Source organism: Megascapheus bottae, chromosome 10, assembly GCF_031878675.1.
Source record: "Megascapheus bottae isolate mThoBot1 chromosome 10, mThoBot2.hap1, whole genome shotgun sequence".
Lineage (NCBI taxonomy): Eukaryota > Metazoa > Chordata > Mammalia > Rodentia > Geomyidae > Megascapheus > Megascapheus bottae.
This window is the reverse complement of record NC_143518.1, coordinates 37,629,836-37,641,990: the sequence shown is the minus strand read 5'-3', so window position 1 is coordinate 37,641,990 and position 12,155 is coordinate 37,629,836. Positions and strand designations below refer to the sequence as shown.

General features: G+C 47.5%; 1 protein-coding gene across 1 annotated transcript in view; it reads right to left on the bottom strand.

The window, feature by feature from the left end:
• Positions 1–8,363: 8,363 nt before the first annotated feature.
• Positions 8,364–12,155, bottom strand: part of Iqgap3 (IQ motif containing GTPase activating protein 3) — a 42,598-nt gene continuing 38,806 nt past the window's right edge. Inside the window, exons 33-37 of the mRNA XM_090340733.1 lie at positions 11,802–12,014; positions 10,943–11,109; positions 10,539–10,640; positions 9,857–9,965; positions 8,364–8,905 (exon numbers count right to left, since the gene is read on the bottom strand). Of these exons, the coding sequence (XP_090196859.1) occupies positions 8,792–8,905; positions 9,857–9,965; positions 10,539–10,640; positions 10,943–11,109; positions 11,802–12,014 (705 nt within the window). The 3' untranslated portion in view covers positions 8,364–8,791. The remainder of the gene's footprint in view (positions 8,906–9,856; positions 9,966–10,538; positions 10,641–10,942; positions 11,110–11,801; positions 12,015–12,155) is intronic.

The window sequence follows — 12,155 nt, the reverse complement described above, 5'->3', positions numbered from 1 at the left end:
CAGTGGCTCATGCCTGCAGTCCTAGCTATTTAGGAGGCTAAGATCTGAGGATCATGGTTCAAAGCCAGCACCATCAGGAAAGTCCGTGAGACTCTTATCTCACAAACTACTCAGAAAAGGCCAGAAGTGATGCTCTGGCTCAAGTTGTAGAGTGCTAGCCTTGAGCACAGAGAGGCTCAGGCATAGTGCCCAGGCCCTGAGTTCAAGCCGCAGGACTACTAAACAAAAACAAAAACAGTAAGCAGGAATGGAGGAATGAAAATTCCCTGAGTTCAAACCCCAGAACTGGCACAAGACAGCAAGCCAGCGAGGGGGGAAGGGGTGAGAGACAGAGACAGAGACAGGGACAGAGGGGAAGGAGGGAAGGCTGATTGGATCTTTTCCTGTTTTTTTCCTCTGTTGTTCAGCCAGTTATGGAAGAAAGGAACCTCACTGAGTACCTAGGAAGTGCCAGAAAGATGCTGGAGAGTGCATGGGGGCCTAAACTTAATCCCTTCTCCACAGAGACAGTTGGTATTTGATACTTCAGCAGCTCCCTTCACCGATCAGACATGGCAGAATGACCACTTATAGCTCATATTGTGTTAACAGCTTTGTGCTGTCCATCCTGGCATGATCCCCACAGTTTGCAGGGGATTGAGTGTGCTTCGGTCTCCTCTTCCTCTTCCCAGAGAGGGCTAGAAGTTCAAGTTCTCTAACTCATACTCTCCAGATTTAGCCCCAGGACTGGATTGCTGAGAAGACAGGTGGTAGAGGCCTTGAGCTTGGTAGGTAGATGTTGTCCCACTTGAGCCGTGCCTCATTCTCTTGTTTTTGTCAGTCTCAGGGTTCAAACTCAGGGCCTGGGCCCTGTCCCTGAGCTTTTGTGCTCAAGGCTAATGCTCTACCACTTTGAGACACAGCTCCACTTCTGGCTTTTTTGGTGGGTTAATTGGAATAAGCATTTCATGGGTTCTCCTGCTTGGGCTGGTTTTGAACAGTGATCCTCAGATCTCAACCTCCTGAGTGGCTAAGATTACAAAAATGAGCCACCATCACCTAGCTCTCCTATTTTTTTATTTCATTATTTTTCACATAGGGTCAGTCTTATTTTTGGCTGAGCTGGCTTAGAAATCCTCCTATCTTTTCCTCTTTCATAGCTTAAATGACAGCCATATATCACCACACCTAGTTATCCAATTGTTGAGATGAGACCTTGACCTTCCTAATCTCAGTGTTCTGCGAACTAGGATTCCAAGTGTGAGCCGTCACATTCAGCTTTGTCTTCCCTGCTTGCCTTCCTTCCTTTCTTGTGCCTGCACTGGGCTTGAATTCTGGGTTTAGGTGCTATTTCTTAGCTCCTTCATTTAAGGTTGACTTTCTACCACTTGAGCCACAGCTCCACTTGTGGCTTTTTGAGGGGTTAATAGGAGAAAAGTCTCAGAGACTTTTCTGCCTGGGCTAGCTTTGAAGCTCCATCTTTAGATCTTAGCCTCCTGAGTAGCTAAAATTACTGGTGTGAGCCACAGTGTGTTGGTTCCTTTTGTTTTTCTTCCTGCTTGTGGGATCACACTTGGAATAGAATGGTGTGCAGTTTTCATAATCAGACAGTGGCTTACATTGCAGCGGCTAAGCATGTTCATGTACACTAGCAAGAAGTGGCCATAGGATTCCAACCCAGTACTGTCTGCCCTGCCATAAGGCAAAGGTCAAGGAAGAACACAGCTCTGTGTCTCTACCCCCATGGCCAAGGAAGGGACCCATGACTTTTTGCTTGGAGGAACACCAAATGGGAGTCACGATTCCACACAGGGAAGAGGAAACTCCCTAACATTAGGACCAATATCCTTATAAATTCATAATTAAGGAGCTGCTGACCAATGTGGCACTGAAAGATAGTATAGTCGTCCAGGCACTTTGGGATTGCTCAGATTCAGAGACAGATAGGAGAGAAGGCCAGGTCAGGCAGACCTGAAATCCAGTCCCAGCTTAGTCATTTCTAGCTGTGAGACCTTGGGTGAGTCACTGATCCTCTCTGAACCTTGATTTCCTCAATGATACTATGAGGGCTACTTATAAAGAGCTGTAGACATTAGACACTATACAGCACTCCGTATACTACCGCAGTGACTGTTACATTAGACACTATGCAGCGCTCCGTATACTACCGCAGTGACTGCTGCATTAGACACTATGCAGCGCTCCGTATACTACCGCAGTGACTGCTGCATTAGACACTATGCAGCGCTCCGTATACTACCGCAGTGACTGCTGCATTAGACACTATGCAGCGCTCCGTATACTTCCGCAGTGACTGCTGCATTAGACACTATGCAGCGCTCCGTATACTTCCGCAGTGACTGCTGCATTAGACACTATGCAGCGCTCCGCATACTACCGCAGTGACTGTTACATTAGACACTATACAGTGCTCTGTGGCCTTGCAAGATGGATGGCATCTATCTTTCTATTCCCTGCAGAAGAAAGCCATGTGTTCAAGCCCAAAGCCTGAGAGAGGTTGTGAAGAACAGTAAATGCCTTCCTTCTCCTCTACCTGCCTCCCCCCCACCCCCGGACTTTCCCCTTCTTCCCATGGTAGGCAGCAATAAGGCAGAGGTGGGGAGGTCATGTTTAGGGTCAACCTATTAAGGCCAAAAGTCTGGCTTCTCAATGGGAGCAAGAAGAGTAATGGTGATGGATGATGGAAACATTACTTCAACTCCTTATTTTCTCTCTTAAAATAGGTGAGAAGGGAAATAAGAGAACTCAAGTCCTGGAAAGGTGAGGATAAATTCTGTAGCCTTACTTGTTTAGTGAGTTTGTTTCTACCCCATGAAGTTTGCAACAGGCTCAGATGAACTGGCACAGGTGACTACGGTGACATTGTTCTTAGAGGGTAAGGAATTTTAAGAGAGGTGGAGATAGGAGGTTCTAATCTTTAAGAAGGGTGCAGGATATTTTGGAAGCATCAGGCTTTAATCCCCACAGGCTTTACTTTTGGAAGGTTGGGTAAAAATAGGTTAAACTGAGCACTGGTGTCTCACACTTGTAATACTGCTTGCTACTCAGGAGGCTGAGGTCTGGAGGAATGGTGTTTGAAGCCAGCCTAGGTAGGAAGGAAAGTCTGGGAAACTCATATCTCTAAGAAACCATCAGAAAGCAGGAAGTGGAGCTGGGACTCAAGTAGCAGAGCACCAGCCTTGAGCAGAAAAGTTAAAGGAGGCCTGGGAATGTGGCATAGTGGTAGAGTGCTTGCCCAGTATGCCTGAAGCCCTGGGTTTGATTCCTCAGTACCACACACACAGAAAAAGCCAGAAGTGGTGCTGTGGCTCAAGTGGTAGAGTGCTAGCACTAAGCAAAAGAAGCTCAGGGACAGTATCCAGGCCCTGAGTTCAAGCCCCAGGATTGTACCAAAATAAAAAACAAACTTGCAAGGGACAGTGCCTTGGCCTTACATTCAAGTACTAGTCCTAGTACGTATGTACTCATCTGAGTGTGTATACATGCAGACTTATGAAACTTCACCACTGTAGTGTATTCCTGGACCCAGAAAGTGAGTGCTATTAAAGGTGCTTTTGAAAGGTAGATTTCTTCTAGAACCTTTTCTTTGATAGGGCTAGAAAGGGTATGATTGGGGCAGGGGTCCTTCCTGCCTTCATTCCTAGCTTTTCTTATTTTTATGCATCAAGTTTCTGGCTAAGCTAGCTTTCAAGAGCTGGGCTACAGGCATAGTTGTTTGAAAATCATCTGTGCTATGTTATAGAACATCTGTGCTGTGGAATGCAGCCCAGCCGAATGGAGCACGAAGTGGATCTGGGCCCACTGACACAGAACAGCCCAAGGCGAGCTGTTCAGTGGAATAAGTGAGTGTCAGAGCACTCTGGGGAATAGCAAGCTACTTATGCAAATAAGCATGGGTAAGTATATGTCTACACTTAGTGACTTAAAAAACAACCACGCTTAGTATTGGGATGGCTTATGGCTGGGAGATTGACAGCTCAGCTAGGTGACTGTCACTCAGGCTCATGGTATTATAAGTTTGGGTGAGGAGTCTTCTCAAGACTACTCTGTACAGGGCTGGGAATATGGCTCAAGTGGTAGAGTGCTAGCCTTGAACAAAAGCAGCTCAGGGACAGAGCCCAGGCCCAGAGTTTATGCCCCAAGACTGGCCAAAAACAAACAACAAAAAAAAACAGGTCACTTCAGGTCTATGAGGAATCAACTTTTTTTTTTTTTTTTTTTTGCCAGTCTGGGGCTTGAACTCAGAACCTGAGCACTGTCCTTGGGCTTTTTTTTTTTTTTTTTTTTTGCCAGTCCTGGGCTTGAGCTCAGGGCCTGAGCACTGTCCTTGGACTTTCTCAAGGCTAGAGCTCTACCACCTGAGCCTCAGCACCACTTCCGGCTTTTTTCTATGTATGTGGTACCGAGGAATCGAACCTGGGCCTTCATGCATGCTAGGCAAGCACTTTAACCACTAGGCCAAACTCCCAGCCCGGGCTTTCTTTTTTTTTTTTTTTTTTGTAATTAGTAAAAGGGTTACATGATATTTGCCAGATAGAAGGTGCATTAATTCACATACATTGATACCCTTTCACATGTCTTGGTACCCATTTCCCTCCCCCCCACACCCCCCACCCTGTCCTTGGGCTTTCTCGAGGCTAGCACTCTGCCACTTGAGCCACAGCAACATTTCCAGCCTTTTCTATATATGTGGTACCAAGGAATCAAACCTAGTTCTTTGTACATGCTAGGCAAGCACTCTACCACTAGCCAAACTCCTGGCCCCTACTTTCAGCTTTTTCTGTGTATGTGGTACCAAGGAATTCGAACCTAGGGAGTCATGCCTGTTAGGCAAACATTCTACTACTAGCCACGCTCCTGGCCCCTTGACTTTTTTTTTTTTTGCCAGTCCTGGACTTGGGCTTAGGGCCTGAGCACTGTCGTTGGGTTTTCTCAAGGCTAGAGCTCTACCACTTGAGCCACACCACCACTTCTGGCTTTTTTCTATGTATGTGGTACCAGGGAATCAAACCCAGGTCTCCGTGCATGCTAGGCAAGCACTCTACCACTAGGCCAAACTCCCAGCCCTTGACATTGGTTTTGATGAGGCTATTAGTCTGTTTTCATAGACGGAACTATTCAGAAACAAGAAAATTCCAGGTTTACCAGGCACTAGTGGAGTAAGTCTGTTATCCTACTCAAGAGGCTGAGATCTGAGGATCACCATTTGATGCCAGCCAGGGCAGAAAGAAAAGTCTGAGATTCTATCTCCAATTAACTACCATCAAGCCAGAAGTGGAGCTGACTCCACCAACCTTGAACAAAAAGAGATGAAGAATATTAGCTTGGCATTGGCACAAAAATAAATCCTAGGTTTCTTCTTCCCTTCTTTCTTGATCCCTACCTCAGCCCCCCTGAGAATATTAGGTGGATCACAGGCATGAGGTACCAGCACCAGGGAAGTCTGGGCCTTTTTTTGGTACCTGGTCCCAGTAGTATGCCCAAGGATATGCATCTCTACTTTGCCTCATCTTTTCTGCCATCACGGGCTAAGTGAAAGGAACTAATAGACACCTAGCAATGGCCCTCAGCCTAACCTTTTCCCAGGGGCTGGGAAAACAAGCACAGCTCATGAACATTTTGGCTTGAGCTGGCTTTGAATTGTAACCCTCAGATGTTAGCTTCCTGAGTAGCTATGATTATAGGCATGAAGCTACCATTGCCTGACTAGAGAATTGTTTAATAGTGAAAATGAGGGATGGAGGTATGGTTGAATAGTACAGCATGTGCTTAGCATTTACAAGGCTGAGTTTCAGTCCTAGCACTACATACAGATGCACATGATGCACAACTCAATACACACAATTCTCACAAGCATGCACTCATGAGATTAAGAGTCTCATGGACCTTCCAGATTGGCTTTGAAGCTCACTCCTCAGATCTCAACCTCTTGAGAAGCTAGGATCGTAGGCATAAGCCACCAGTGCCTGGCTTCATTTTCCATTTTTCCCCGGACCTTGTAACTGCTAGTCTACTTTCTGTTCCTGTCAGTCATGGGAATTGCCTATTTTGGACATTTCCTCTGAAAGGAATCATATAAATATAATGTATGGGGACCATTATCCTTGATGGATGATAGGGGTGAAACTGAAAGAGTATATTGAAGTATATGAAATTATTTTTCATAAAAAAAAATCAGGTAGCCATTGCCAGTAGCTTATGCCTGTAATCCTACCTATGCAGGAGGCTGAGATCTGAGGTTAGAGGTTTGAAGCCAGCCTGGGCAGCAAAGTTCCTATGAGACTCATCTCCAGTTAACCACTCAAAATCCCATAGTGGCACTGTTGCTCAAAGTGGTAGAACGCTAGCCTTGAGCAAAAGAGTTCAGGGAAGGCTGGGAGAGTGGCCTAGTGGTAGAGTGCTCACATAGAATGCATGAAGCCCTGGGTTTGATTCCTCAGTATCACATACACAGAAAAAGCCAGAAGTGGTACTGTGGCTCAAATGATAGAGCTCTAGCCTTGAGAAAGCTCAAGGATAGTTCTCAGGCCCTGAGTTCAAGCCCCAGGACTGGCAAAAAAAAAAAAAAAAAGAGCTTAGGGACAGCACCTAGATCCTGAGCCCAAGCCCACAACTAATAAAATAGACAACAAAACTACAGGTGGCTGGGAATGTAGCTTAGTAGTACAGTGCTTGCCTAGCATGCATGAGGCCCTGGGCTCCATCCTTCAATATAACATACACAGAAAAAGCTAGAAGTGGCACTGTGGCTCAAGTGGTAGAGTTCAAACCTTAACCAAAAGAAGCTCAGGGCTAGTGCCCAGGCCCCGAGTTCAAACCCCAGACTGGCAATATAAATACATAGATACTGCAAGTAAATTTGAACTAAATGAAGAGGCACTAGCTGTGTGGCCTTGGGCAGTTATCTAACCCTCAGAAATGCCATTTACCCATCCTCTAGTAAACAAAGATAACTGCCTCCCTTTATAGGGTTGTTGTAAGTGGCAAGCACAGGTAAATATCTCAGCCCCCAGAACAGGAAATATTTCTATATGTAGCTAGCTCACAAGACTGTGGGGAGAACATTACATGGTACCATTTGGTGAGTGTGAGATTGTTAATGATGACTGAGCATGTGTAGAAACTAGGATCCACTGGTATGTGTCACTGTCACCCAGAGCAAGGCAGTACTTGAAGTCTTTGCTGTGACATGTTAAGGGGGGGAGAGACTGTGACTGAGATTGAATGTGACAGCAAGACAGATCCTGAGTGACAGAATGGAACAGAGCAGAGGGAGGCAGGCTGCACCAGGCAAACAGAGGCTGCTGGGGAGTTCAAATGTTAGGGCAGGTGTCTGTACTGTCCCCTCCCCCACAGGCCCTCTCTGCAAGTAGGAAGGAAAGTGGTGGGGGAAGGGAAGACAGATTTTTAAGCAGGTGTAGAATCTACAATTCTGAACAGCTGTAGCTCAAGCACCTTTAGTATGGATTGTCATCCATGGCTCAGGCCTCACCCTGCTGGAACTGTGCACAGAATGGGTAGGGAAGAAATGAGACTGGTTTCTCCTCTTAGCTTTAGTGTTGAGAGAGGCTGATAAAAAACAGAATCGAAACCTAAGCATTCCTTCCTCCTTTGTCCCCTGGGAGAAGAGAAAGAAAGGGAGGGGGGGTGAGAGAGGGACATCTCATTAAACTTTCAGGCAGGCTGAGTGGGCCCACACCCGAGGTTGTGGGATGGATCCCCCAGGTCTCTCTAGGAGAGAGAGGCTCACGAACTCGAGGCCTGCGCTGCAGGCAGTGAAGAACTAACAACAGACATGGGGATAACGGCTGCTTTTATTAAGGTGAAGTCAAAAGAGCAACAGGGACAGGAAGTTGGAAGGTGTGCACTGGACACAGAATCAGAGGCAGAGGCAGAAAACTACCTTGAAGAGCCGCTCTGAGGGTGGAAAAGTCCTGAGGGTGAAAGAGAAAAGGGAAAGACTGCTCTTCCTCCTGCAGGAAGCTGAGATAATGAGCTCTCTCACACAGGGACCCTAGTGCCCTGACCCAAAGTGACTTTAATACACAGTAGAAAAGAGTGGCATGGATGTTAATTTGAATTTAGCCTCAGAAAGATGAGAGAATTAAAACCATGATTAAGGTAGCACAATGATCTAGAGTGTAGGATTGGGAAGAGAGAATAAATATGCTAGTGACCCACATATAAAACAGACATATAAATGAGGGAACAAGATTTGAGGTTCATGGAAGGTCATCTTGCCCATACTGCCATGGAGGGTGACAATACCAGTGTCACATGGGCAAACAGCACCCTGACACCTTCCTTGTTTGGTGTGGAGGTTTGGGGGGTGTCACAGCTGTGGAGGGGCCTAGGCTTTTGGCAGAGGAAGACCACCCATTGCTGATGAAGTAGGAAGCAGGGGAGGAAGTGTACTCTGGCTTTTGGAGTGTGCAGAGAGGTAGGTAGAAGGAAACTAGGCCACTAGGCAGTGCTTGTAATATTGGAGTGAGCACAGCCAAGGCAGTAGCCTAAGTAGGCCTTGCTTAATATCCACCATCTAGCTGGGTAATCACTGCTCTATCACATGTGGTAGAAGCCACATAGCTAGGTCTGGGCAAGGTCCACTTCAGCTAATTTGGCAAACTGAGGCCAAGTTAGGCAAACTCCTTTCAGTCAGGGAAGGGGTCATTGATCTTTTCTTCTGGCCTGGACGCTCTATATCTTCAGGGGAGCAGAAAGGTGAATTAGTGTTGAAGAGCATCTACGGAGATAAGAGGAGCCTGGGCCTGGGTGGCACCCACTGTCTCCATCACTTCCGCAAGAACTTCTTGTTGAGGAGGAAGATGAGGAGGTTGACGTTGACTTTGGCTTTGTTGAAGAGCTTCATGACAGCTACGCCCTCATACTGCAGCTGCAGAAGGTCCTAGGAGAGAAGGGTTCAGAGGTGGTTTAAGAGTTTGTTATGGCCCATCAATCTATTAAAGGCTGTTAATCCACTCCAGAAATGAAGGAACTAAGTAAGGGGGAGAGGGGGAGAGAGGGAGAGGGAGAGGGAGGGAGGGAGAGAGAGAGAGAGAGAGAGAGAGAGAGAGAGAGAGGGAGAGGGAGAGGGAGAGGGAGAGGGAGAGGGAGAGGGAGAGGGAGAGGGAGGGAGGGAGAGAGAGAGAGAGAGAGAGAGAGAGAGAGAGAGAGAGAGAGAGAGAGAGAGAGGGAGAGATACAGTGACAACCAAATATTAACTCCAGCAGACTTAGGACTTGAAATCAGTCTTCCTCCTCAAAAGGCAAACTGGCAGGGAAAAAAAAAAAAAAAAAAAAAAAAAGAGAGATTTAAGGGGCCGGGAGCTTGGCCTAGTGGTAGAGTGCTTGCCTAGTATGCGTGAAGACCTGGGTTCAATTCCTCGGTACCACATACATAGAAAAGCTGGACGTGGTGCTGTGGCTCAAGTGTCAGAGCTCTAGTCTTTAGAAAAAAAAGCCCCAAGATTTAAAATCACTGTTCCCCTGAACACTGGCTATGAATGAGGCCAGTTCCTTACCCTTTTAGCCTCAGAGCCAATAAAACAGGGATAATGGCCATGAACTGTGGGGAGGATTAAATGAGGTAACATGTAAAGCCCCTGACATGTGATAGTGCTTTAAACATTAATCTCACTTCTGACACCACCAACCATGACACTCCCTGATACATGGCAGTAGGGGCTGTGCATGGGGAAGGGAGCGTGAGCTGCTCTCCAGGAACAGACAACACTAATAGGGTGAGGAAAGTAATGGAGTTATGTCATTTGAGGCCCATGGAGAAGTAGAACATTCTGGTCAGCCAGAGCCTAAAGCCCAGAGGGAGTTTTGAGGGTTCAAGGCGGTGTCCTCCCTACCTGATAGTGAAGCTGAAACCGCTCCATGTCCACACCCAGGAACTTGGCATTTACTTCAAATTTTCCTGCCTCGTTTCCAGGAGTGATGTCAAAGATGACGTTTCTCAAGCTGTCAGGAACAGGGTTAGAAAGGGACCTATCAGAAGTGGTACTGTGGCTCAAGTGATAGAGCATTAGCCTTGAGCCCAAGAGGTTCAGGGACAGTGCCCAGGGCCCTGAGTTCAAGCCCCACAACTGGGGAAAAAAAAAAAAAAGGAACCCATCATCCATTATCTCTTTCTAGTTCAACAGTCTACCCTGCTCTTGCTGCTCATCAGGCAGTGGTTAAGTGTCAACTGAAGTCTAGGTTCCCTCTCTGTTGCTCCTTTCAGGGCCCACCCGTCTTCTCCAGATTTTACTGCTGCTTATACCATCCCTTTTATCTGTGTGATCCAACCTACCCAGCTGTTGGTGCTTTCTGGCATCCTCTGCCCTGGGTGTCTAGAACTGTGCTAGACTCGGTCCACTGTCATCAGCTCCCTGTCTGGAGGTACTCAGTCTTCCCTATCACTCTAGCAGCTCTTACAAGGCAGGGAATGTGCTCCTCCCTCCCTTCCACCCAGAGATCTACCCCTAGAGCTGCCCCTACCCCCAACCAAGGAAGAAGAAAAGGTCCCACATCCTGCCTTCCAAAGGCACATACTGAGAGGTGGGGAGATCTTCAATTTCCACCAAGACACCCTTCTCCAAGAGCTGCGCAGCAGTGTAATGAAGGGACGGCTGTTTCTTCCCCTTTCCAGAACTCCTGAGTAAAAGAAGGCCCCAGAGAATTCATCCACCACATCTTCACAACCAAAGACACTAGTTCCCTGTAGCTGGGGAAAGGAAAGTGGGCCCTAGAAAAATCCTCACTGATAGAAGACAGAGAAGAGGCTGTACCCTCCTCCAAAGACCTTGAAATGAACTCAAACACTAATCAGGAGAGGACTGTGCTATACTGGGGTTACATTTCTTCTTTAACATTGAGACGACAGGGCAAAGGTCCATTCAGGTAGCAGTGAGGACACTAGGAAACTATGTAGGAAGGAGGGGGGTGGCAGCACTTACTTGGAGCTGGGGGCCAGGTGGTCCAGGCAGGCCCGAATGTACTGGCTGTAGTAGTCTCCCTGTTCCTCATAGAAGGTGGTCTTAGCACTCAGGCCCTGGAATGTGGCCTGCAGCTTCACCAGCTCTGCCTTCCGACGCTGTCGGTACCTGCGCTGATTGCGGATGTCCTGGAATTTGGAGACCCAGAGAGGAGATCAGTTGGTTCTTCTTGACCAGTCAGCTTCAAGGTCTGTCTGACACAGGTCCAAGAACAAGACACTAATTCACTTGGAGAATGTTTAGAAAAAGCAGGAAAAGGGGGCTGGGAGTGAGGCTTATAGCCAGAGTGCTTGCCTTGGCCTTGGATTTGATACCTAGCACCACAAAACAAAACCAAAAACAATAAAAAACCTCAGCAAATCAAAGCAGGAAGACTTTTTCCTAGGATAAATTCAAGGATGCTATCAGATCCTCAAGGCTTGTCTTTAAGGCCTCTCTCCAACACAGGAGTAACTAGTTTCTAGGCTTCTTGTGTTTCAGGAAAAGAACAGCTGGTCAGGTCCTTTTGGCTAACTTCTGTCATACTCACTACGTAAGAGGCCAAGACCTGGTGGTTTGAAGCCAGCTTGGGCAAAGTCCTAGAATGTTAGAGTGCAATGCTAGCCATGTACAGGTAAGCCAAACAAGAGCATGAAGCCCTAAGGTCAAGTCTTGATACAGGAAAAGAGCTGTAAGAACAACTCCTTTCCTGGCTAATTTTTGAAGCTTTCTTCTAGCTGGTGACAGTAGGGAGAGGCCTACCCTTAAGACACCAACAACCAATCCACTCATTCATGCAGGGATGTGCCTACAGCAGACATACGGAGCACAGCGTTGATACCTTGGCCAGCTCATCCACCAGCCCTTGATAGCCATCGCTGGCGCTGACCAACCCCAGGCTCTCCAGCCGACGCAGATTTCGCAGGATGCGCCGCTGCTTCTCTGCCAGTGGCAGGAGGGAGTGAGCCATCAGGGAGCGATGTCGTCGTAGTGGCTCTGGGGTTTGGGCCTCATTGGCCTGGCGTTGGCACATCAGCCGCTTGTGGGCCACTTCCTGAGGGGCAGAAGACACTTGCAAGGGCTAGTAGCCCTATTTGCCTGTCCTGAAGCAGTTTAGACCCCCCCCCCCACCCCGACCCCACTGAGGCAGCACCAACAAAGAGAGCCCTGTTCACTTTTCTGAGCTTAGTTTGTA